We start from the raw sequence: 24,799 nt of genomic DNA on the forward strand, positions 1-24,799 counted from the left end.
CTCAATTTCAGAACTATGTCCACCCTCTCTGACTTCAGGAAGCAGCCAAAAAGCCCATCTCCTTTTCTGAAATAACTGCTTACTTGCTCTACTAATTATTTCATATCTTCATACTTTACAACTCCTTTTATCTACACAGTTCTCTCATAGAGTTGAAATCGTTTTGCTAATTGTTACATTGTAACTATGTCTAAACGAGTACGTTACTTACTCTTGGTAAAACTTTTTTCTGGTAGAGAAATTACCTAACCGCAGATTCCTCACATTAGAACATTCCCTAGGTGCCAGACAGGGTCTGGAAAATCTTGTCCTTCCTCTGTGCACAGGTAGGGAGGCATTGAGCAGCTCCACATCAACATCATCCATATCAGAAGTGACATGCACGGAGCCTATATAGGCACCATCCCCGAAGCACTGACATCAGTTTATTTAGTGACAAATTCCATGCCAAAAACGTAGAACCACGACTGAAAAATGTGTGACCAATGTGCAGAACCTAATAAGATATTTTCTGTGAAGCCCATTTCCCAAAGCGAGGTGGAAGAGAGGATTGGGAATGAATCTGAAGTTAGGTAGAGTCTCTAACAGACAGAGTGTTACTGAAGGTAAGCAACTTATTCTTTTGATATGGACTTCTAACTGCAGATTCCTTACCTTAGAACAGATACCCAAGCATTAGCTCCCAAGAGGTGGGTCTGCGAACCGGCTTAAACCAAAAAGTCCTGAAGGACTGAACAGGCAAAATGCCTGTCTTGATGGGACTCATTGTCCACGCAGTATTGTTTTGTGAATGTGTGGAGGAATGCCCACGTAGCAGCCTGACAGATGTCCACAACATGGCACCACACACTCATGCAGTAGTGGCTGCCTTGGCTCTGGTAGAGTGAGCCCACAAGCCTTCAGAAAGCTGCTTGTTAGCCAATGCATAGCAGATTTTTATGCAGAGCACAATCTAATGGAAGAAGGTCCATTTCAGAACTGCCCTGTCATTTTTCTCTCCAGTGAATCCAATGAAAAGCTGATTTTGCACCCAGTGTTCTTGGTACAACTGATTTAAATGTCAAAAGGATGAAGCCTCTCCTCCTCCTTGAAAGGGAGGAGGTGGAGCGAAAAATGTCTGCAAGCTGATGTTCTGGACAATGTGAAATGGGGTCATCATTTTAGGCAGAAAAGAGGTTTGGGTTAGAAGAACCAGTTTGTCTGGGTAGAAGGTGGTGTAAAGGGCTTGCCTTCTGTTAACCCGATGGGTTAACAGAAAGAGCTTGAAGATCGCTTACCCTCCTGGCTGATGTAATTTCCTCTAAAAAGTTTCCCTTAAGCGTCAGAAGCCTCAAAGGGCAGCTGTGCAAGTGTTTAAAATGGAGAACACATAAGAAAACGTAGAACCAGGTTAAAGTCCTATTGGGACACAACAAAAGGGGTAGGTGGAAACAAATGCTGTAAGCTCTTAAAAAAGCTTGCCACAATGGGTGACTGAAATTAAGAGGGAGCTGATCTAGCACCCATACGAAGTCAGAGATAGCAGACTGGTAACCTTTAACAGTTTCCAAGGCAAGGCCTTGAGGGGATAAGGATAACAAAAACAAAAGCACCTCCAACAGACAGGGAGGCAGCAAGTGGGTAAACTTGTCATGAAGAGCACCAAGCCACAAACTTGCCCTAACAGCAGGCATATACTCTCATTGTCGAGGGATGCCTGGCTGCTAAAATAACACCACAGATTTCGGGAGGAAAACTAAAGGCATTCAACCGTCGTCGCTCACTTTCCAGGCATGGAGGTGGAGTGTGTGCTGGTTCGTGTGAAATAATCTGCCCTGCTGTTGTGACAGGAAATCCTACCGAAGTGGCAGCTTGATAGCAGTTCAAATGGTTATACTCAGGAGACTACCAGGATGACTTGGGCCCGGTCGGTCTTAGTCTTCTTCAGAAATCAGGGCAGGAGTAGTATTGGCGGAAAGGCATACAAGAGTCCGGAGTTCCTGTCTAAGTGGAATGCGTCTCCTTGCAGGAGCTGCTTTGGAAACCCCAATGCGAAAAACTACTGATATTGCATGTTCTTCGGAGTGATAAACAGTTTGAGCCAAGGTTCTCCGTAATCTTGAAAGAGACCTTGCGCCACCTCCAAATGCAGACATCATTTGTGGTCCACAAGGCATTGACAGCTGAATTTGTCTGTCCTGGCATTTAGAGATCCAACCTGGTTTTGTATGACCAGGAAGATGTACGGTCAGTCCAGTCGTGTCCAGAGGCGCAGTGCCTCACAGCACAAAGCCCCCAACCCCACTCCGCCCTGTTTGTTGCAATACCACATGGCAGAGTGTTGTCTCTCCACACATCAACCAGCCTTGTTCCCTGAAGGATGTGAGCTAAGCTTTCAATGCCATGCGATAGCACTAAGCTTCAGAAGGTTAATATGGAGTTGGTATTCTGCCGGAGACCGGAGTCCTCTGATCTCCACCTCTCCCAGGTGGCTGCCTCAACACACTAGTGATGAATCGGACCCCCTTGTCAGCTCCTTGTGGGGGAAGGGAACGGGGTCTGCTACTGATCCAATCAAACTTTGACAAACACCCCTGCAGATCTTTTGCAGTCTCACCCGAGATCTGGACCAGGTCAGTGAGATTCCCCTCGTGCTGTGCCCACTAGGACTTCAGGTCCCATTGCAGAGCCAACATGTGCCATCCGGCGTGTTTCACCAGCAGGATGCAGGAGGCCATCAGACCCACAGTCAGTATCACTGAGATCCATGTCTGAAGCTGAAACATCGGGACTCTATGATCCGGAGGGTAAGCATATAAGGAGCCAGGTGTGACTTAGGCATGTTGATAGTGAATCCCAGTGAATGCACAAGATTTGCTGTAGTCTGGAGGTGGGCGACGACTACCTGGGTCGAGCCTGCCTGTAACAACAAGTCGTCGAGGTAGAGGAAGACTGGAAATCCTGATCTCTGCAGATGTGCTGCAACAACCGCCATCACTTTCATGAACACCTGAGGGGCACTGGTAAGGCCAAAGAGAAGCACAATGAACTGGAAATGCTCCTGGCCCACCGTGAAACACAGCTAATGCCTGTGGATCTGAAAGACGGTAATGTGCCAATACGTGTCCTGTGGGTCCAACCTACTATTCAGTCTCCAAGATCCAAGGCAGACAGGACCTGAGCCAAAGTGAGCATCTTGAGTTACGCTTTCCGTGGGAAGGCATTGAGAGAGTGAAGATCTAGGATCGGATGAAGGCCACCGTCCCTTTCTGGCTTCAGAAAGTAGCAGGAATAACAATCGTGCTCTACTTCTGATGCCGGCACCTCTCAATGCCCCTTTGGCCAACATGACATGCATTTCCTGACGTAGCAAGGCGGGATGGTCCTCAGACAGTCGTTATGAGGATGATGGCAAGGGTGGCGAACAAGTTACTTACCTTCGGTAACGATGTATCTGTAAGAAACATTAGTTAGTTAGATTCCTCACCTTAGAATATCCCCAGGCGTCAGACTGGATCCGGAAGATTTTTCGTCAGCAATACCCCTTGCGCGTCGCTAGGCGTCGTCTGCGGCTCCGCGTCCGTCGTCGGCGTCGTGCGCCGGAATGACGTCGTCGGAGAACTTAGACGCCGCCCTCGCGCGCTGACGTCAGTTCTTGTACATAGCCTTCCGCGCCAGGAACGCAGAGCCATGCAAAGACCGACACTGGTGCCAAAAATAAAATCTAGGGGCCTGAAAAGGATAACCTTAACCCTAGATGTCAGTTCACAGAACGGGGAGGATGGGTGGGTCGGTGAGGAATCTAACTAACTAATGTTTCTTACAGATACATCGTTACCGAAGGTAAGTAACTTGTTCATCTGAAAGAAACACGTTAGTTAGATTCCTCACCGTAGAATAGATACCCAAGCAATACCATCCCCGGTGGTGGGTCTGCGAACCAAGATCACACCAGAAAGTCCTGGAGGACAGAACGGCCAAAGAAGCCATCCCTCCGGACTTGGCTGTCAAGGCAGTAATGCCTGGCAAACGTGTGTAGCGAAGCCCACGTCGCCGCCTGACAGATATCCTGCAAAGGGACACCCCGTCCCAAAGCAGTAGTAGCCGCTGTGGCCCGAGTGGAATGGGCGCGCAGCCCAACAGGAGGGTCCTTTCTTGCCAAGGAGTAACACATTTTGATGCACAAAACGACCCACCGAGAGATGGTCCGTTTGTGCACAGCTTCCCCCTTCTTAGCACCCACGTATCCAACGAAAAGTTGGTCGTCCACCCGGAACTGCTGAGTGCGGTCCAAATAAAAGGAGAGCGCACGTTTTGGGTCCAGACGGTGGAGCCTCTCTTCCTCTTTGGAAGGATGCGGAGGCGGAAAGAAGGTGGGCAAGGTGACAGACTGCCCAAGATTAAATGGAGTCACCACTTTCGGAAGAAAGGAGGGACGAGGCCAAAGGACAACCTTGTCCGGATGAACAGAGAGAAAAGGAGGCTTTGAAGATAAAGCCTGGAGCTCACTCACCCGTCTAGCCGAGGTGATGGCTACCAGAAAAGCAGTCTTAAGCGTCAGCAGACGAAGAGGACAATTATGAAGAGGCTCAAAGGGAGCGCACATTAGAAATGTGAGAACAAGATTCAAGTCCCACTGCGGCATTACAAAAGGGACAGGAGGGAACGTGTGAGTAATGACTTTCAGAAAGCGTGTAACTACAGGGGACTTGAAAAGAGAAGGCTGATCAGGAAGTCGCAAGAAGGCAGAGATGGCAGCAAGATAACCTTTCAGGGTGCCCAGGGCAGAGCCCTGCCGGGCCAAAGAAAGAAGAAAGAGGAGAACCTCAGAAAGAGGGGCGGAAAGGGGATCCACAGCCTTTGCTGTGCACCATGCCACAAATTTGTTCCACCGGCAGGCGTATACCGTCTTTGTGGAGGGACGCCTGGCTGCCAGAATGATATCACAGACTTCAGGAGGCAAGTCAAATGGCATCAACTGCCGCCGCTCAATCTCCACGCATGGAGGTGGAGGCTGGACAGGTTCGGGTGGAGGACCGTCCCCTGCTGCTGCGACAGAAGATCCTCCCGAAGGGGCAGACGTATCGGAGGATCGGTCAACATACTGAGTAGCTCGGGATGCCAGTACCTTCGTGCCCAATCCGGAGCCACCAACATGACTTGGGCCCGGTCGTGCCTGATCTTCTTCAGCACTCTGGGCAGAAGTGGTATAGGCGGAAAGGCGTACAACAGACCGCAACTCCACTCGTGACGAAAAGCGTCGCCGAGCGAGTGCCGCCTTGGAAATTCCAACGCGCAGAACTGCTGACATTGCGCGTTCTCTTCGGTGGCGAATAGATCTAACCAAGGCTCTCCCCACTGCTGAAAGAGACCTTGCGCCACTTCGGAGTTCAGACGCCATTCGTGATCCATCATGCACCGGCGGCTGAGTTCGTCTGCTCTGGCGTTCAGAGAGCCCGCCAGATGTTGAACCACTAGGGTGACGCCCTGGTGTTCCAGCCACGTCCAGAGGCGCAGAGCCTCCTGACAAAGGGTCCACGACCCCACCCCGCCCTGTTTGTTGCAATACCACATGGCGGTGGTGTTGTCCGTGAACACCTGCACGACACTGCCCCTGACAGAGGGAAGGAAGGCTTTCAGTGCAAGCCGGATCGCTCTCAACTCCAACAGGTTGATAGGGAGACGAGACTCCGCCGGAGACCAGAGGCCTCTGATCTCCGCCTCTCCCATATGGCCACCCCATCCCAGGAGGGACGCATCCGTCACTACGACATGCTCCGGTTGGGGAAGGGAGAGGCTTCTGCCCATGACCCAATCGCGGTCCGTGAGCCACCACTGCAACTGCTGTGCAGTGCCCTCCGAGATCAAGACATGGTCGGACAGGTTGCCGTGATGCTGGGCCCACTGAAACTTCAGGTCCCACTGCAGAGCCCGCATGCGCCGCCTGGCGTGATGCACTAGTAGGATGCAGGAGGCCATCAGCCACAGAAGCCGCAACACTAGCCTGACCGAAACCCAGGATAGAGGCCGAAAGATGGGAATCAGGGCCTGTATATCCCGGACCCGCTGTTCAGGTGGATACACCCGGAACTGCGCCGAATCGAGAACCGCTCCGATGAAAAGGAGCTTCTGAGAGGGACTCAGGTGTGACTTCGGCACGTTGATGGAAAACCCCAGCAAATGCAGGAGATCCGCCGTAGTCTGGAGGTGGGAGACGACTGCCTGGGGCGAGCCCGCCTTCAACAACCAGTCGTCGAGATAGGGGAAGACTGGAACCCCTGATCTGCGCAGATGAGCTGCGACCACCGCCATCGCTTTCGTGAACACCCGAGGGGCACTGGTGAGGCCGAAGGGGAGCACGGTAAACTGAAAGTGCTGTTGGCCCACCGTGAACTGCAGGTAACGCCGGTGGGCCGGCAGGACGGGGATGTGGAAATATGCTTCCTGCAAGTCCAACGCTACCATCCAGTCTCCGGGGTCTAGGGCAGCTAGAACCTGAGCCAAAGTCAACATCTTGAACCTTTCCTTCCGGAGGAAGGCATTGACGTTCCGAAGGTCCAAGATAGGGCGTAGGCCCCCTTTGCCCTTCTTGGGAACCAGAAAGTAGTGGGAATAACAACCACGACCCACTTCTGGACTCGGAACGCGCTCGACGGCCCCCTTGGCCAAGAGGGCCGAAACTTCCTCGTGGAGAAGATTCAAGTGATCCCCCGAGATACGGTGGTGCTGCGGTGGCATGGCTGGAGGGGTCGTCTCGAAGGGGAGGGAGTAGCCCCTTCGGACAATTTGCAGCACCCACCTGTCCGATGTGATGGACCGCCAGTGGAGCAGGTGATGGCGAACTCTGCCGCCCACTGGCGTGGAATGGGCCTGAAAGCTCGGACTAGGAAGGCTTTGAGGCGGATGCTGCCGGGGTGGATGTGGGCTGACCTCGTCGTCCTCCAGAACCGCCTCGGCGGAAACCACGTCCGCGACCGCGCGCAGGTTGGTTCTGCGGCTGGTGGCTAGGCGCACGTGAGGAGGCACCCCTTCCTTGGCCACGAAATGGGCGAAAAGCGGAAGATTGCGACCGCGGGGCCGAGAGGCCCAAGGACTTGGCCGTAGCCCGGGAGTCCTTAAAGCGGTTCAGCGCACTGTCCGCTTTCTCGCCAAACAGGCGAGTGCCATCAAACGGCATGTCCATGAGAGTGCTCTGGACATCGCCCGAAAATGACGTGGACCGCAGCCAGGCGTGACGTCTAAGCGCCACTGTGGTAGAAATGGCCCTACCCAGCGAGTCCGTGGTGTCAAGCCCACAACGTATAGCATGTCGCGCGGCATCCCTCCCATCGGACAGAGCCTGGGTAAGTCGTGTCCGGACCTCCTCCGGACACAGGGGCAGCGCGTCCTCCACCGCATCCCACAGAGAGTGGGAATAACGGTCCAAGAGACAAGCGGTGTTCAAAGACCGCAGGCCCAAACTAAGGGAAGAGAACAGCTTCTTGCCAAACTGTTCTAGTCTCTTGGAATCCCGGTCCGGCGGGGCGGTCGGGAAAGAGGATTGGGAGGTGGAGGCCTGGATAACCAGGCTCTCAGGGGTAGGGTGTTGGGACAGGAAACTGGGGTCGCCCGGAGCAGGGCGGTGGCGCCTGGCGACGTTCCTGTCCACAGGAGGATCTGTGGAGGGCTTGGACCAGGTGCCCTGCAGAACGTCAATGAGGGCCTCACTGAATTGCAGCAGAGGATCAGTGGAGCTTGCTGCAGACTGAAGCACCTCAGTAAGGACGTTAGTCCTCACAGCCACGGCAGGCAGCTCGAGCCCAAGGGCTGCGGCCGCCTTGCGCAGCACCACAGAGAAAGCAGCGCCCTCCTCCAAAGCCACAGTCGGAGGAGAGACAAATCCAGTGTCTGGAGAGGTATCCAGGCCACTGGCCTCCCCCAGTTCATCTGCCCAGTCCTGGGACAGTGGAGCCTGAACGGCCATAGGATCCTCAGATCCCTCCCAGTTGTCCCCATCATCCGACTCCTGGTATAGAGGAGAAAGTAACGGAGCCGGGCGGTAGACATAATGTGTCTCTAGCGGCGCCGATCTCGGCGTCCATCGACGCCGGACCGGCGCCGGGCCCGGAGTGGGACTGAACCGGGGCTCGACGTCGAGCGGAGTCGACGTCGGCGTCGGGGGTGGTACCGGTGTCGACGCCGGCGGAGGAGGCGTGACGAGGTCGACCGGCGTCGGCGGGGACTCAAGAACGGGTCCCTCGGGCGCTTGCGGCGTCGAGGCCGGAGCCGTCAACGGCGCCGGGGCCGGAGCCACTGGCAGGCAAGGCAGCCCAGTCGGGTCCGCGGGGCCCGAAGGCGCACCAGCGGGCGCCGACGGCGGAGCCAGGTTCCTCATGGCCGAGAGGAAGGCACTGACTTCCGCCGGCGTCGCGTTAGTCCCAGGGACCGGAGGGTATGGGGACGGGCGCGGCGCCTGCGGCTCCGCCGGAGCCGCGGGGGTGGAACCACCCTGACCCTCGGCCGAGTCGCGCGACCGGCGAGGGGAGTCCGAAGAGCGGTGTCGCCTCTTGGACTTCTTGGAGTGCTTCGACTTACCCGAAGACTTGTATCCCGACGACCGATGGTGACGTCGGCTGCGGCTCCGCGACCGATCCTTGGACCTCCTCCTGGACCGGGATCGAGAGGCGCGCGGAGCCGAGTGGCGAATCTCGAGAAGCTTACGGGACCGCTCCCGTCTAGTCTTCGAGGTCAGGGCCTTACAGTCCGAGCACGACTCCGCGTCGTGGTCGAGGCCCAAGCAGTACAGGCACCGGCGGTGATGGTCTGTAACCGACATCAGGCGGCTACAGTCAGCACAGGCTTTAAAACCAGGCATCCTACCGGCACCGGAGTCGATTGACAGGATCAAAAAGGATCAAAAAGTTAGTCAAAAATTGACTAAAGGGGTAGCTCTCCCGGATCTGCGCTTACTGGCGCGGAAAAAAGAAGAACTGACGTCAGCGCGCGAGGGCGGCGTCTAAGTACTCCGACGATGTCATTCCGGCGCACGACGCCGACGACGGACGCGGAGCCGCAGATGACGCCTAGCGACGCGCAAGGGGTATTGCTGACGAAAAATCTTCCAGATCCAGTCTGACGCCTGGGGATATTCTAAGGTGAGGAATCTAACTAACGTGTTTCTTTCAGATGGGTTTTTCAGAAACTGAAAGGCATGAACCGTCTGTATGATTTGGACCACCACTTGTCGGAGGTTATTTCTTGCCATTGGGGCAGGTGGCACAATATTCTTCTGCCAACATCATGGGTGTGTTGCGTTGAGGACCCATTAAATGGCTCTGGAGGCTGCGGCAGCCGAAGGGGCGGGAGATTTGACAGTGCATTTGGTTGGCCCCACGTCCTCTGTGAGGACTGTGTACCCACTCACAAAGAGACTGGGATGTCTACTGACTTGGGGGGGGGGGGGGGAGTAAGGCTGAAATTTCTGGTACACTTGGAAGCCCAGGCCACGGAAGGGGTGAAAGGAGGAGTCCTGCTGTGGGGAATCCAAAGAGAGTCCTAGGGATCTGAAGGTGACCAATGCTTCTTAAAGTGCTCAAGCGCTGTCAGTCTTATTGTCAAACAGGCTAGAGCCATCAAAAGGTATGTCTATAAGGAAAGATTGGACATGCCCTGAAAACACAGTTAACCTCAGCCAGGTGTGACGTGGACAGCCACTGATGAGGCCACGGCCATGCCTAGCGAGTCAATGTTGTCTAGTCCACACCAAATGGTGAACCTTGCCACCTCACAACCATCTATCAATGTCTGGTTCAAGATGCCGCTGGGAGGGTGAGGCTGTCAAAAGTTGGCAGTGCCAGTGTGGGTTGACTTGTTACGGCCGGTACCGGTGCCAAAGTCGAGCGGCGTTGCGGAGGCGGCATCTTGGACTCAGAGAGGAGGCCAGGTTCCTCTTTTGAGTGGCATTGGTTGCAGCGCTGAGAAGAGTGGAACTGGCGTAGATGTCGGTGCCTGTGCTGGCATCTGTCTGGATGCAGTTCCAGAAGCTCAGCGCTTACTAGCAGAAGCCAAAGAAAGATTATGCTTCTTTGACTTACCTGACGATGATAACTTGGAGAGAGGAATGAAGATCGTCTGCGGGACCAGGATCAGGACTGAGAATGGAGCACAGCCTTCTTCTGCCGCACCAGTAGGAGTTTCATCGCCCGCTTGTGAATCTGCCTTGTGATGCATCCACTTGTAGGCGTTGCAGGCCCTGGATTTGGCACCAAAGGCAAATTAAATGGGGATCAGACAGACATCTGTCTGTGTCATTCCTCACTGGGTTTTAAGCCTCAGGGTTTTTTAGGGACCTAGACTGAGGTAGCTCTCTGGATCCATGCTGTTAGTGCGGAACGAAACAAATTGATGTCAGCGTGCCGGGTTGGCACCTATTTGGGCACCACTTAAGTCACTTTTGACGAAGATAAATTTGACGTGGAGCAGCTCGAGGCCATCTACTGGCATGCGAGGTACTGCTCAAGATTTTCCAGATCCAGTCTGACACCTTGGGAATATTCTAAGGTGAGGAATCTGGGGTTAGAAGTCTCTATCAGAATGAGTTATTTGCAAAAAGCAGCAATCCCCAATTTGTGTAGATGCAGGATATCAGACTGAACATGCGCACACAACCATGCAAGCAGGAACACTTTTAATGGTGGTCTTACCTTCTCAGAGTAAGGTACGCCGTAAACTTCCGCAAATAGCTTTGATGCACTTGTTATAAAGTTCAGATGTCTATTGAACAAAAATTATGCAGTTATTAAAAGTTCAACAGACACAGGCCATACATAACTTCATGGCTCAGTATTATATGAAATGCATATATGATCAACATTTCAAGCTTTATGGCACATTTGCAGAATGGTCAACTAATTACAATGGCAACATGGTATGCTGGCAAAGCGAGAGCATATGTTTCTAATTTGAAAGAATTCCACGAGCTTCTACAGTAAACATGTACTGATAAAACAACAAAAAATTAAGTTAGAGAAAATCAAATTTGAAAATAGTGGAGGAACACCAAACCAATCTTAAAGTATCTTGAAAATGAACACTGAATTCGATATTTTCAATTTTCGTAAACAGCATTATTTTTACCCCCAGTTTCATGCAGGAAACAACAGATTTTTAAAAGCCTGTCACACATTATCCAGCTTAAACAAAACATTGAGAATGAGTTGCAGTTACTTAAAAAAAACACATAACTACTGTTTGAGAAAGAGGCAGTATTTAACAGAAAATGTTTGCCATCCACTTTCACAGGATTCTGAACTGAGACAGGCGATCCAGTGATTTGGTGCGCTGCAGCAGCCTCAGGAGCAGGTTAATAGGCATCTTTGTTTTAGACATTCTAAATGCTTGAAATGCAGATGAGTGAGTGTAGACCCCTCCACCAGCATCATAAATGCTTTTGTTTTCCGCCAATGACTGGGCTTTCATGCTAAATATTTTAACCAGGGGATAAAGGAAAACTAACCCAACACAATTCTTTAGCCAAACCTGGCATAATAGAACTGTTGCTGGGCTTTTACAGACATATCCAGAGGGGTGGGGAGCAACACAGAGTACAGGAAGGTGGGGATGTGCAGTTGAAGCAGCAATGGAGAGTAACAAAGTAAGAAAACACATTCACTTCCACAGAGTACTGAAAGAAAAAGAGGAAAATTATTGCCCTGATGTGAGCTGAGGAAGGGCACAAGTCATCCACTCAAAAGGATGCTAAAGCAGCTAGGCTTTAGGGTGGCAAAGAAAGCCCATCGAACATGAAGCAAGTGAGACTTTCAAGAAAGAATTGCTGGTATTGTTCAAAAGAGGCGTTTGACCTGACATCCTTGGTGTGGTCTTCCCAAAACCTTTTTGCTTCACTCCTCCTGTTTTCTGAAATTAGTTGTTGTTGACTTTTAGGAATCTGTGCACTTTACCACTGCTAACCAGTGCTAAAGTGCTTATGATCTTGTCCTAAAACATGACAAAACTGTCTTACACCTGGTTGGCACATTTTTTATTTACTTACACATACTTAGTACATGGTACTACCTGTACCCACAATCTGTAAAATTAAATGCCTCTATGGGGTCCTGCAGCACTCATTGTTCCAAATGAATCAAAAACAGAATCCAGCCCTCGTATAAATATGAAGGGCCTAAGGTTTAGGTCCCGAGTTCAAACACCAAATATAGGTATGGGGGGATATACGCAGCCGTTAGCCAGGACGTACGCCCGACAGGACCATGGCTAACGGATGAACTCGTGCAGAACGCGTCTCATGAAATCTTGCGGAAACCAGCAGCCCGAGCTGCGTATATCCCCCCATACCTATATTTGGTTCGCTGATCCCTACGGGGCTTCGTAGAAGACATTGATTCTCTACTTTTGTGTCTCCACGACGCACGTCTGCCACAGGCCAGCAATTACTTTCCTTGGAAGCTGTAGTCCAAGTCTGCCATCCCTACATATCTGACATTACCTATTGTATGGCTATGTAAACCCCTTGTTCTCCAAGCATCCCTATGACTACCTGGTCTTGCGAAGAGCCAGTGAATGGTGGAACTAGTTCTTATGATTGATGTATCCCTTAAGATAAACCACTAAGGGCACGTCCCCACCGAATTACGTATCGTACATGTCCCCCTCTACCTATCTTTCTGCGCCCTGATGAAGGTGTGACCCCTGCCCGGGTCGTTCACCGAAACGCGCGTTGGCGCTTATACTCCTGACACCTGTAACGTCCATCTGTTTTCATTTCATCTGGCGTTTGCACTTCTGATATGTTATTTGTTTGTTATTTATTTGTATGATACATTTGTTTTCATTGGAATCTCACCATTCCTATTGTTTTATTGTTCTTGAGTTGTGATGAATGATTGTGGGTATGTATGTGTTGAATGTTGAGTGGGACATGTCACTGTTTTATATACCAACATTATGTATTGTTGTTTTTCATGTCACTGAATTGCACTAAAATATTTTTACTAAACAAAATATATAAAAAACAGTTAATACCAAAACTTATTTTATGTGTATTTACAACCAAAAAAACAATCAAATAAACTAGAAATTTATTTTTTGTATCAAACCAATATGTTGAACTCTTTGTTGTTCGTTTCATGTTTTATGCACATTTAAGTGTGGTTTCAGCTCCTTACTAGTGGTGTTTGAACTCGGGACCTAAACCTTAGGCCCTTCATATTTATACGAGGGCTGGATTCTGTTTTTGATTCATTTTGACTCCCTTACCCCGCTGCTCCGGCCCTCCACCTGTTCTTTGGGGTCCCCCTCCTTAATTAGCACTCATTGTTCCACCCACTACAGTAGCCCTTCAAAACATGTCTCAGGCCTACAATTGCAGCCTGTAGTATGGTTTTAAAAAGCCAATTTGACCGGGCAAAATAAACTTTTTGCAAGGCTTAATCCTTCCTTTCTAATACATATAAGTCACCGCTAAAGGCCTATAGTGCAGGGTGCACTGTATTAAAATAATAGGACATGTTGGTTTAAGGTTTACCTGTAATGGTAGTGAAAAACTCCTAAATATGTTTTACAGTATAGTACGACCCCTATCTCCCATTTGATAACTTAGGGTTATCTTTTTACATTAAATAAGTTCTAACATTTGACTGGGAATAGGTAAAAATATCTTATTAGACTCAAATGAATTACAATTTAAAATCATTTTTAAATGGTAAAGTTATATTTTAGATTTCAATTTTGGAAATGACAGTTTTAGAAAATGTCAATTTTCCTGCCCAAAAGCTTCTAAGGCTTTCTTGGAGTTTCGAGCTGCCTGCGTCTTTTAATAGCTTCCCCATTAAGAACGTGTATTGGGCCTGGATAGTGACAATAGGGGAATAGGTGTGGGAAGGATGGCTCATTTCTAATGGCTTGCCTCCAGCACACACACACAAAGGAACCTGACACAATTATTTTGTTACCCCAGACATCTAGGTGGCTTTGCAGGGGAAGGGAAGAACATTGGATAATGATTTTGAGTATGTCCCCCTCCTTCTTGATTTATAAGTGCTTTGTGGGGTTCAGTACAGTAACTTCTACTATCTTCGCTTTAACGATATCGGGTCAATTCCTAAAAACAGCGTCTCAATGGTCTTTTCCATCGAGATGCTGTTTTTAGGGATTGACCCGGGACGTGTACTCTTTGTACTCCGACAGAAAATTCGACACCGATAATGTTAAAGCGAAGATAGTAGAAGTTTTTAATGATGAACATATGACCCATACTGCGTTACGAATTATCCAAAATGCCTTGACAAAGCCAAGGTCAGACTGACCGATGAGGGCGAAACACATGTCGGCTGGTGCAGGTCAATCAATGTGCTATTAAGAAATCTTTGAAAAACAAGGATTTTGTTACTGTACGGAACCTCACAAAGCACTTATAAATCAAGCATAAAAAAGAAGAATAAAAAATAGTTCTCCAAAAGGAAATTAGATCTCATTGTGTTCTTTAAATACAAATAAGAAGGAAGGGAACATACTCCTAATCATTTTCCACAGTTATAATTTAGAGGCTGGAAAGGACCAGTGCCTCGAGTGAACCCCCTCTAAACTAACTTATACCTAGACTGGGCAATACCATCCGGGACTGGGATCCCTGGACCTTGTAAAACTAGGAAGGGGAGAACATTCCAGAACCAGACGTGGGAGTAGACTAGAAAATGTCCCCACTTGAAAATATGACACCAGATATAAATAGTGGACCATATATCCAAACCGGAAAGGACAGAGAGAGGTTACGGTCCAACACACTCTCTCAAGATACATAATCAAACAAAAAGGGCTGTTCCGAGCTGGAGATCCAGGCACCTATATTAAGTATCCAGGCCTCAACTGGTCATGTGGATCGTTATCTTGTTGAAGCACAAGCCATCACCCACTCAAAGGTTGCATGCTAACTCATCATCGGGTTCTGCTCCTCATTAGGCTGGTGGTGCAATGCCCAATGAGCCCTTCAAAGGGGCTCTTTGCCAGAGATATTTTGGGTTTGCAATTAACCAACTCAAACCCCTCTAAAAATTATGAAGAATTACTTGTGAAGCTGCGGAAATTACAGAGGAAGTACAGCCTTGTTCCCCAGAGAACGGCCCTTCAACGCTGTCGGCCTGAACTTTCCCCCAGTCTAGCAAAACCAGATAACCATGAGATGTGTAATGTGCTTTGTATTTTTAGGCGCAATACTTACCTAAAACGTTGAAATTACATATCTCCAGTTCTACTTATTGGATTTTTGTCACCTTGGTCTCATTTTGATTTAATAAAAAGTATACTATGCTTCTAAATTGGTTTAGGATTTCTCTCATGCTGTGTTTTCACTTTATTGCTGATGGCATGCTGCAATAATACTTTACACTTTGCCTCTAAGTTAAGCCTGACTGCTTTGTGCCAAGCAACCAGAGGGTTAAGCACAAGTTAATTGTGTGATTTTGGTGCTTCACCCCGACATGGATTGTGGTTGTGTCTGAGTGGGGCTTCTTACCCCCTCAACCAATTACCCAATATCTTACAATAGGTATTTGACAACAGGAAGCCAAAAGCTGTCTGCAGTGAGACCAAAATGAAATGCAAAAAAATGTATTGCAAAACATCAACATTTGTTGACTGTCCATCTCGAATATATTTTCCTTGCATATATTACATAATACATAGATATCATATATTAGTGAGTTCACTTTTCCTGTGTCTACTGTACTAAATTTAGTAAGAATGTCGACACAATCAATGAAGGCTATATTTGAGTACATCTGACTATGCGCTGTTATACATGCGGGTTTCAATATATCAACATGGAATGAACAATAAAGATTATTGCATGGAATTTAATTTACAAGTTATTACTATTCATTGCATTTGCAATTGAAACTGCTACTTTAGGATTGTTTATAAACTGCAGGTACTAAAAGGACAATGCATATTCTTTGCATGACATGCCCATGTTCCTTACAGAAAGAATTCAGATAGTTGTTCTAATGTACGAGTTACTTACCTTCGGTAACGATGTATCTGGTAGAGACGATTCTAGCCGCAGATTCCTTCATGTAGAATTATCCCCAGGCGCGAGACTGGATCCGGAAACTTTTTGCCACAGCATCCCTGCGCGCCGGGTGGCGGGGCGACATCACGCGACTCTGCCCAGGCGTCGTCCGCGTACATGACGTAAGCGAGGTCACATAAGACCCACCCCGGCGCGCCCACATCAGTTTTCTTCGGAGAACTATTCCACACCACAACGCAGAATCACCAAATAAAAAAATTTGGAAGCATGGGAACAGTGTGCGAATAGCAGAAAAAATTGGAAAGAAACGGTGAAAAAACAACACCACCAGAGTAGTGCCAACACCGCAGAACGCAAGGGCAGAGAAAGAAGAAAGAAGAAGCAGGAACCTGCACAGTCCCCCTGCCAGCACAGACAACCTCCCATCCCCGTGCCCCGGAGGCAAGAGCATACGTAAAAGTCATGGCACACGTAGGCAACCCACCCCCACATCCTGAGCAAGGAATGGGACCAGTCCCAAGACAGACAGGGACAACAAACTTCCAAGCCACCCCGGCCTAGAGGGCAACCACCCACAAGGACAAGGGCAAGACATGGCCAGAGGACCCTCAAACCAGAGGATAGCAAGGGAAGGAAGGGAGGGGATGGAGGACAAGGATAAAAGCAATCCCCCCCAAACCTGGAGTAGCCAGAGCAGCAGGGCACCAGCGCACCGGAACCCCATCCTCCAAAGAACCAAAGGAGGAATAAGCCGCCCCCAGACGGAGCCACCCATCAGGAACAAGGAAGGCACTCACAGGAGACACATCCCCCCACCGGGAGGTGAGTACCAGAAGACCATCCCTAGGGTCCTCGCAGAACAGGGGAGGAAGGGCGGGCCGTGAAGGAAATAGCGGCTAGAATCGTCTCTACCAGATACATCGTTACCGAAGGTAAGTAGCTCGTACGTCTGATAGAGACTACTAACCGCAGATACCTTCACGTAGAATAGATACCCTAGCAATACCCCCTGGGAAGGCGGGTCTGCGAAAGGACCCCACCAGCCAATGCAGACCAGAGGGCCCCACAGGGGACCGGATCTGTGAACCAGGTAGAACCTCGCCCCCGCCCGGCCACGGGAACCCCTACAAGCAGATCCCCACCGACCCCAAAGGGACGTAGGAGGGAAAGAAGGCTGAAGAGGCTTGTGCACTCACAGCAGAGGAACCAAGGGCAAGGACTGAGAGGCCGAAGCACCCCACTCATCCACAAGGCAACATAGCTTCCGCCGAATGCCAAGACAGGAAGACGGAAGAAGAAGAAGCCTAGAGGGCCCAAGGAAACTAGGGAGAAGAAGGCGAGCCCATTCCAGATGGAGAGCAGCCTGCCAGCCAGAACAATGCCGGCAGCCAAGGCCAGAAGCAGGAAGAACAGCCCGAGGCCCCAGGAAGGCCGAGTAGGCGATGCCCGGCAAGGGAGAACACAGGGACATCCCAGACCGCAGAACGGAAGCAGGGAGAGGAGGAGAGGCCCAGGCCACCACCATGAGTGGCCGCGCACACGACCTCAGGAAGCAAAAGCAACCTACGTAAACACCATGGAGAAAAGGTACCCGAAGGCGACCAGAACCCTCCAGCAGAGCGCAAGCCATACGACAGCTACCATAACCCCACATAGGGCAAGTGAAGTCCCAAGATATGGGAACCCTCTTTGGAAGAACTTCCGCAGCAGAATACGAAACAAAAGAACCACGGGGAAAAAAAGCACCCCCGCTGCAGGCTTGACAGCAGCCCAAGCAAAGCAGCAGGCCCAATCTCAGGGCCAAGTCTGCGCAAAAACTCCTGCAGAACTCACACACAACAACAAAAGGGCCTTCCAGCAGCTAACAATGCCAAAGTCCCAAGGAAGGACGTAAACGGCCAGAAAAAACATACTCCACAACCATAACAGCCGGCCTAAGAAGTCCCAGAAGCAACCCTAACTCAGAAGTCACTGAGAAGGGGACGGAGGAAGAGGAGGACAAGGTGGAGGAGGAGGACAGAGCCCTGCCAAGAGCCTCTGGATGGCGGAGTCGGCTGGGGCATGGAACAACAGACTGCCATCAAAGACGCTGTCACGAAGCCAAGCATGATGACGGAGAGCGATTGAGGAAGCCATGGCCTGGCCCAGCGCCTCAGAGACGTCCAGTGCGGAGCGGAAAATAAACGCCGCAAGCTCCCGGCCATCCAATGCATGATGCCGCAAATCCACCTGAGCAGACACCTGGGACGCTGCGGACCCCAGAGACTCAGCCTAATCCCACAAAACAGGAGGAGGTCCTAGCCAGCACACACAAGGTGTTAAGGGCCCGCAGGGCCGTGCTGGTCGAGGCGAAAATGTTGCGCCCCCAAGTATACAGCCAGCGGGCCTCTCTGGATGGCGGTGCCAACAGGGGCGGCAGGGACGGCTGAGGGGTGAATGGAAAGGCCCGCCGGGTCACGCGGCGTCGGAAGGTGCCGATGCAGAAGATGCGGAGGCACCGGGTCCTCGGAGGCAGGACGCTTCCAAGCCCCCGTCAAGGCAGAAAGGAGCGAACCTTCAAAGGGAAGCAAGATTTCCCTCCCACCAAAGCTCTGGTGGAGGACCTCCAACAGATGGTCCGCCGGAAAGTGAGCCACCGGGTCACCCATGCGTAGGATGCCCACAGCCGTGGACACTGCGTGAGTGAAGGCCGCACCCGCATCCGTAGGGCCCCGCGGTGGAGAAAGCAGCTCCTCTGTGGGCGACGGCTGCAAACTAAGGCGGCCTTCCCCGAGGCCAAGCGGGGCGGGCAAGGGCCAGATCTGGAAGTCATGAGAAGCCGAAGAATGAGGGACCTGCTGCTCTTCCGACGAACACCTCTGCCTCAAGAAGGGCGGGGAGCCACCCTTCGACGCCGGTGAAAGGACTCCACACGGTGACCAGTCTCCGGGGAGGACGACGCCAATATACAGCCTGCCTCCGGAGAAGAAGGAGCGTCTGAAGACGAATCCGCGGTACGACCCCTGTTCGGAGCCGTAGAGTCCACTGCTTGAGGCAGGACACCGGCGCCATCCGGCGTCACTGGGCAAGGGACCTCCAAGTCATCCGGCACGGGAGACGGGAGCGGGGCCCGGAGTAGAGCTGGAGCCGCACTGGCGGCAGAGCGGTGCCGGGACGGCACCGGCCCGACCCCCGCCGGGACGTGCCCGAAGCCGGCCACGGACCAGAAGGAGGCGAAGGTCGCCCGGCAACCCCTGTGGCGGCGCCAGGGATGATACAACCCCCGACACACCCTCCAACGAGGCAGCCGCCTGTGGGGAGGTACGAGAGGGGCCCGGAGAAGGACAAGGGGTCCGCCCTCGGCCTCAACCCGGAGCGGGACGAGGAGAGTCCACCAACCCCTGTGGCTCCGCATGGTCCAGCTGCTGCCGGCGCCATAGTGGCGTCACCTCTGCCTTAGACAGGACCACCCTGCCAAGGGACCGAGAGGGGCTCAGGAATGCGACCTGAGCCCCGGCGACCTCCCGCGACACCACAGGGACCCCCCGCAGGAGTTTGTGGCGAGGTAGAGACGCCGTGGCGTGAAGGAGCTGCCCCAGAGGAGCCGCACCCCAACAGCACCACATTCTCCAAGCCTGGATCCGACCCAGTCGGCGCTGGAGCCACCGGCGGTGCCGCAGAGGGCCCTGCGCAGAGCGAGGGATCTGCCGACGCCCCAGGAGGGGAAGGAGGAGGAGGAGACGCTAGCGAGGCCTGCAAAGCCGCCGCTTAAGTCTCCATCTGGACTCTCGATGCCCCAACACCGGGAAACAGTGGATAGGACGACACGTGGGGCCGCATCACCCGCGGATTGGTCCACACCCCCGGTAGGCCGGAAACCAGCCCCTGGGGACGAACTGTGACACTTACCCATCGGGGAGCGACGCTCACGTGACATCGGGGAAAGGCGAGGATGACGACCACAGCCGGACCTGAAGCCGTCCGCTGAAATAGACCGAGGGGAGGACGTCGACCTGGAGAGACGCGCCGAGAGAAGTTTCATTCAGCGCACCCGCCGCGACTTCGGCTTCAACTTTTGGCATGCCGCACAATCTGTGGTGCCGTGATCCTCCCCCAAACACCACATACAAATGAGGTGAGGGTCAGACGCCGACATAAGACGCCCACAAAACGTGCAAGATTTAAAGCCCGAAGGCATTCGCACACTGTTCCACCAAAAAAGAATGGAAGAAAGGGGCCCTAAACAGGTCCGTAGCAAGGAACGGATCCGCGTTGCACGCGGAAAAGGAAAAAACTGATGTGGGCGTGCCAGGGCGGGTCTTATGTGACCTTGCTGACGTCGCGGACAATGCCTAGGCGGAGTCGCGTGATGTTGCCCCGCCCCCCAGCGCGCAGGGATGCTGTGGCAAAAAGTTTCCGGATCCAGTCTCACGCCGGGGGATAATTCTACTTGAAGGAATCTGCGTCTAGTAGTCTCTATCAGATGATGATATTTAAGGGACTCTTCCAACCTTCAAGGAGTATGCTGCAGCAGCATGGCTTCTTTAGAAAAGCTGACCTTTTACCCAGTCACACTTCATATACCTCCAACCTCACAAAAGACTAGTCCCAGGCAAGGTGTAACAAGCATGTTTTTTCATATATACTTCGAGATGGTTTTGAGCAGTCTGAAGTATAGAGAGCACCATGGTCAACGTAAACATGGCAAACACAGGATGGCATACATGAGAGATATTTTCAGGCTTCTCCTTCTCACCGTCTCTTTGCTTTTGGAAATGGGGTACATTGGGGAGCTTTAGATCCCAGGAAAGGTATTTCTAAATGGTTAGTGCCATTCAGAAATGGACTAAACTTTAAAGTGCGTCACAATAGGACAGCCCCTGCTGTGTGGGCTGACTAAAGATGTGATTGTTTAAAAAATGCAAACTCCATTTCCTTTTACGAAGAAGTAAAACTGAAATGTACTTAGACATACTTTTAGCAGATGAAGACAATGCGGTTTCTCCCTCAGTTGTTTGAGGACATTGAGCCACAGATGGACATCTGCGGCTCAGATGAAGATTAATGCAGAAGTTGGCACTTGAACAATGCTGAGTTTAGTAAATAGAATGGTTGTTATTACTGCAGACTCGGTCTATTTCCAAAAACATGACAGGAATCAAAATAATGCCAATAAACGTTCAAAATGACAAAAGAGGTGCCAATGTCTCCCATGGAGACTAAAAAAGATGCAGTGCCATTGGTTCTTCATGTATGTACTGTATCACGAGCACCTGTTGCCCTCAGTGAAAGATTTTCCTTCCACATGAAAAATTATGTAGGAAACACAAAGGGTGGATATGGGTAGGTGTGAGTATCTGCATGAAATATATTATACTATTGCATCTATGAGATGGAATGTTTCTATATGTTGAGTCACTTATTCTAATCATCACTCTCTTCCACCAAATTATAATTTTCTTGAAACATTCCCAAAGCTACCTTCAAACAATTGACAGCAGAACATACAACAGACCTTACAGTGTACGGCTGTAGATACAAATATTACATAGGACTAAAAGTACAAATCTGGCCTATGCAAAAACACCAGGGTATAAACAATGGACTGCTAAATGTAGAAAGGATGGTGACATTTACTGAGTGTACTCTCAGATGCTGACAAGACCCACTGCAAGTCCATTCACTATAGCAGCATCAAAGCAAAGAGCATTAAAGAATGGCCATTCTTCCGACCATACACAAACCATAGAAAATCATCATTTGTTCATTGTAGGAAACTGGGCTTTTGTTGCTGTTATTCCCGCCCCCCCCCCCCACCTTTGTCCCCTATTTTAGCTACTAGATGCTGAATTTTGACTTTGACAAAGCACTGAGCCCTGCTAACCATACCTCAGTGCCAGTGCTCCCTCCTCAAAACAAGGTGTTGTTTAATTGTGCTACAATTGGCTAAGGAATCCAGCACCCCTTTAAGTTCCTAGTTAATGGTACCCCAGGTACCTGGGGCATAAGTGCTAAAGAGGGTCCCAAAGGGCTGCAGCATACCTTATGTCGCTGCATCTAATATATGTAGGCCAACCCTACGGTAGGCTTTTGAGCCCTTACTCAGGGAGCATTATCAAAGCAGGTGGGAAAATTAGTATTCAGAGAAGCGTGCCCACCCTCAGGCTAATTCCACTCCTAAGGTGGGCTACCTGATGTGGATACGAAAATTAAAAAATCTGGCATCTTTGCAATGGCAGCATTAGGAAATCTGGGACATGATTTTCTTCCCACAGGAAGTGTTCATATAGGGGGTGAAGTGACCCCAGGGGTAAGTAGCTCTTTGGCAACTAACCTACACTCTAAAACCCCTAAATTTAGTCTTTATCGGAGCCCCTGGTACCAGGGAATCAGAATCCTTCTGACCTAGAAGATGAAGGATACGAAAGAGCCCCAATTGACCTGGTGCCAACCCTGCCAGCCTGTCTGCTGTTCCCACCTGATTGTGCTGAAGCCGTCTTGTCCTGCAGCTGCAGTGCCTCCAAAAGACTGGGAGGACAGCCTGCCTTCAACAAAGACCCAGCAACTCCTGTGGAGTAGCGGAGCTGCTTCCCTGCATCCTGCAGGCACTCCAAAAGATCTGTGAGGACTCTGGACAGTCTCAAACCGGACACCGGAAAGCACCACTGTGCCAGTGCCCCCTAGCCCAAATTGAAGTGGGCCAACGGTGCCAGCGTGGTTCCTCCAACCCTCCAGAGAATAAGCCCACCTTGGATTTGCCCACAGTGGACTCACCCACGCTACCTGCAGCCTCTTTGTTAAGGCCCCTCCACGGCCAGTGTCTCCGGTGACAAAAACCCGACACCTCAGAACAGCTTTGCAGCCAGCTGCCTTGGCCCGAGACGAAGAGGACCAAAGGTTTCCCCACATCTCGAGCATCATGAAATCTGAAACCCCTTGTTAGTTTAGCCTGACTAATTTCCCAGTCCCAGCTGGCAGCCTCTTTGGAACTGGACTGTTGCCCGTTAAGAATGGGGCACCCTACGCCGTAACACACCTCTGCACCTGGACACCCAAGAGCCTCCTGCGGTGACCTGTTGGTGTGGCCTTGGACCGTGCCCCATTCTCACCTTACGTCCAGGAGATTGGTCCCGTAAGTCGCTTTTAAGTTTCCGAAAGCAGTACATGGTTTTCCCACATAGGATAACATTGTACACCCAACGCAGAAAAACTACCCTGCAGCTGGCCACCCCAGTGCCACCCGCGGTGACCTGTTGGTTCTGACTTGGACCTTCCCAAATACTTACTTTAAGTTCATGAGATTGGTCCCGTAAGTCGCTGTGAAGTGCCCGAATGCAGTCCATGTTTTTCCGCCATAGGATATTATTGCGCACCAGAGCTGAAAAGCACCTCTGCACCCGGCTGCCCCAGTGTTGCCCGAGTGACCTGTTGGTACTGCCTTGGGCCTTGCCCCATACTCAACTTAAGTCCACAAGAGTGGTCCCATAAGTCGCTGTTAAGTACCCATATGCAGTGTATGTCTTGCCTCCATAGGATAACATTACCACTTCCGAAAAGGGACTGTCAACTTTTGAAAACTGTAAAAATTCGTAACTCGAAAAATACTTACCTGATTTCGATGATCTTGGTATCTAAATTCATATACAAGTATGTGTTATTTTTTAGAAATTGGTGTCAGATTTCTTTATTGAGTGTATCGCTTACTGCCTTTGTGTGTGCAATAATTGCTTAGCAGTACCCTCAGATATGCCTAACTACTACAAAAGAGAGCATTTGGGGTGGCATTTGTACCTCCGTAATGCTGTTGGGGTTTACCTGGGCCCTTTACAGAGTGTACATCTTTTTGGTCCAGTATATAAAGAGCCAGATTCCTACATCCAAGAACACAGAAATGCTGCACACTAAAGTGCCTGATGAGCAAGAGGTACAACTTTTCAGTACAGATGAAAGGGGGAGCCAGACAGGTAAAGAGCTGAATGGTGGGACCTAACACAATTTCTCAGGGTGCAGAGGTCAACATAAACGATGCAATGTCCAATCACAAGATAGCAGGATTCAAAATAGTTATGGAGCCAGTTTTATCCATGTGTATCCGGTATCGAATATTCTCTTAAGAACAATTTATTTATCTATGGTAGTTTTTTTTCTGATGGAACCTATCAAGCAACCCATTAACAGGAAATGCCTGCCATAGAGGGAAGTTTCCTTAGTGACACAGTAGGCTGTCTAACCCCCGGTTTCAGACGAGGCTGCACCCAGTGTAGAAGAGAGTGAATGTGCTTCTTGTGGCAAGCAATTTCTCCATTGTGGCTAGAACTTAACTTTGTGCCACTCAGTCAGAGAGGATGACTTTCAGTCTTTTGGAGTCCTTGCAGAAAAATTAGGAAGCTACAGAGTTGCTAGGGACTATGGAGAGGATGGCAAATTTCTTATCTGATGCCATGTTTGACATTCTTTGGCCTGTTACCTTGCTTTCAAGGGCAGTTTATTGAGTGCTAGATGTTACCTGTGAATGAAGCTGTAGAGGGTGGATGGAGCACAGGACCCTCAATTTCCTTCCTTTTCTGTGTCAGAAACCGTTTGGACCACATGTGACTGAGCTAATTCAAAATACCACTGAAGAGAAGATTCTGAAGACTATCTGGTTTCCTTTCTGGTGCACTCTAGGTTTTTCTTTCCTGTGGTGCTTCCCAGAGAGTTCCAGAGGTGTGATGTCCCTTTCATGCCTGGCCCCATGGCTGTGGAGGCAAAATTGCTGATAAATCCTGTCAAGTCCCAGATTCAATAGGCAAAATTATGGCCTCAGCTGGGAAGTGT

The 24,799-nt window shown here is 50.6% G+C and overlaps 1 protein-coding gene across 2 annotated transcripts in view; it reads right to left on the reverse strand.

Moving 5' to 3' along the window:
* UBA6 (ubiquitin like modifier activating enzyme 6) overlaps positions 1-24,799 on the reverse strand; it is a 658,681-nt gene that overhangs the window by 191,082 nt on the left and 442,800 nt on the right. For both annotated transcript variants that reach the window (XM_085636514.1, XM_085636515.1), the window contains one exon: positions 10,662-10,731. In XM_085636514.1, the coding sequence (XP_085492640.1) occupies positions 10,662-10,731 (70 nt within the window). The remainder of the gene's footprint in view (positions 1-10,661; positions 10,732-24,799) is intronic.

The sequence above is a fragment of the Triturus cristatus genome, chromosome 2_1 (assembly GCF_964204655.1).
Source record: "Triturus cristatus chromosome 2_1, aTriCri1.1, whole genome shotgun sequence".
Lineage (NCBI taxonomy): Eukaryota > Metazoa > Chordata > Amphibia > Caudata > Salamandridae > Triturus > Triturus cristatus.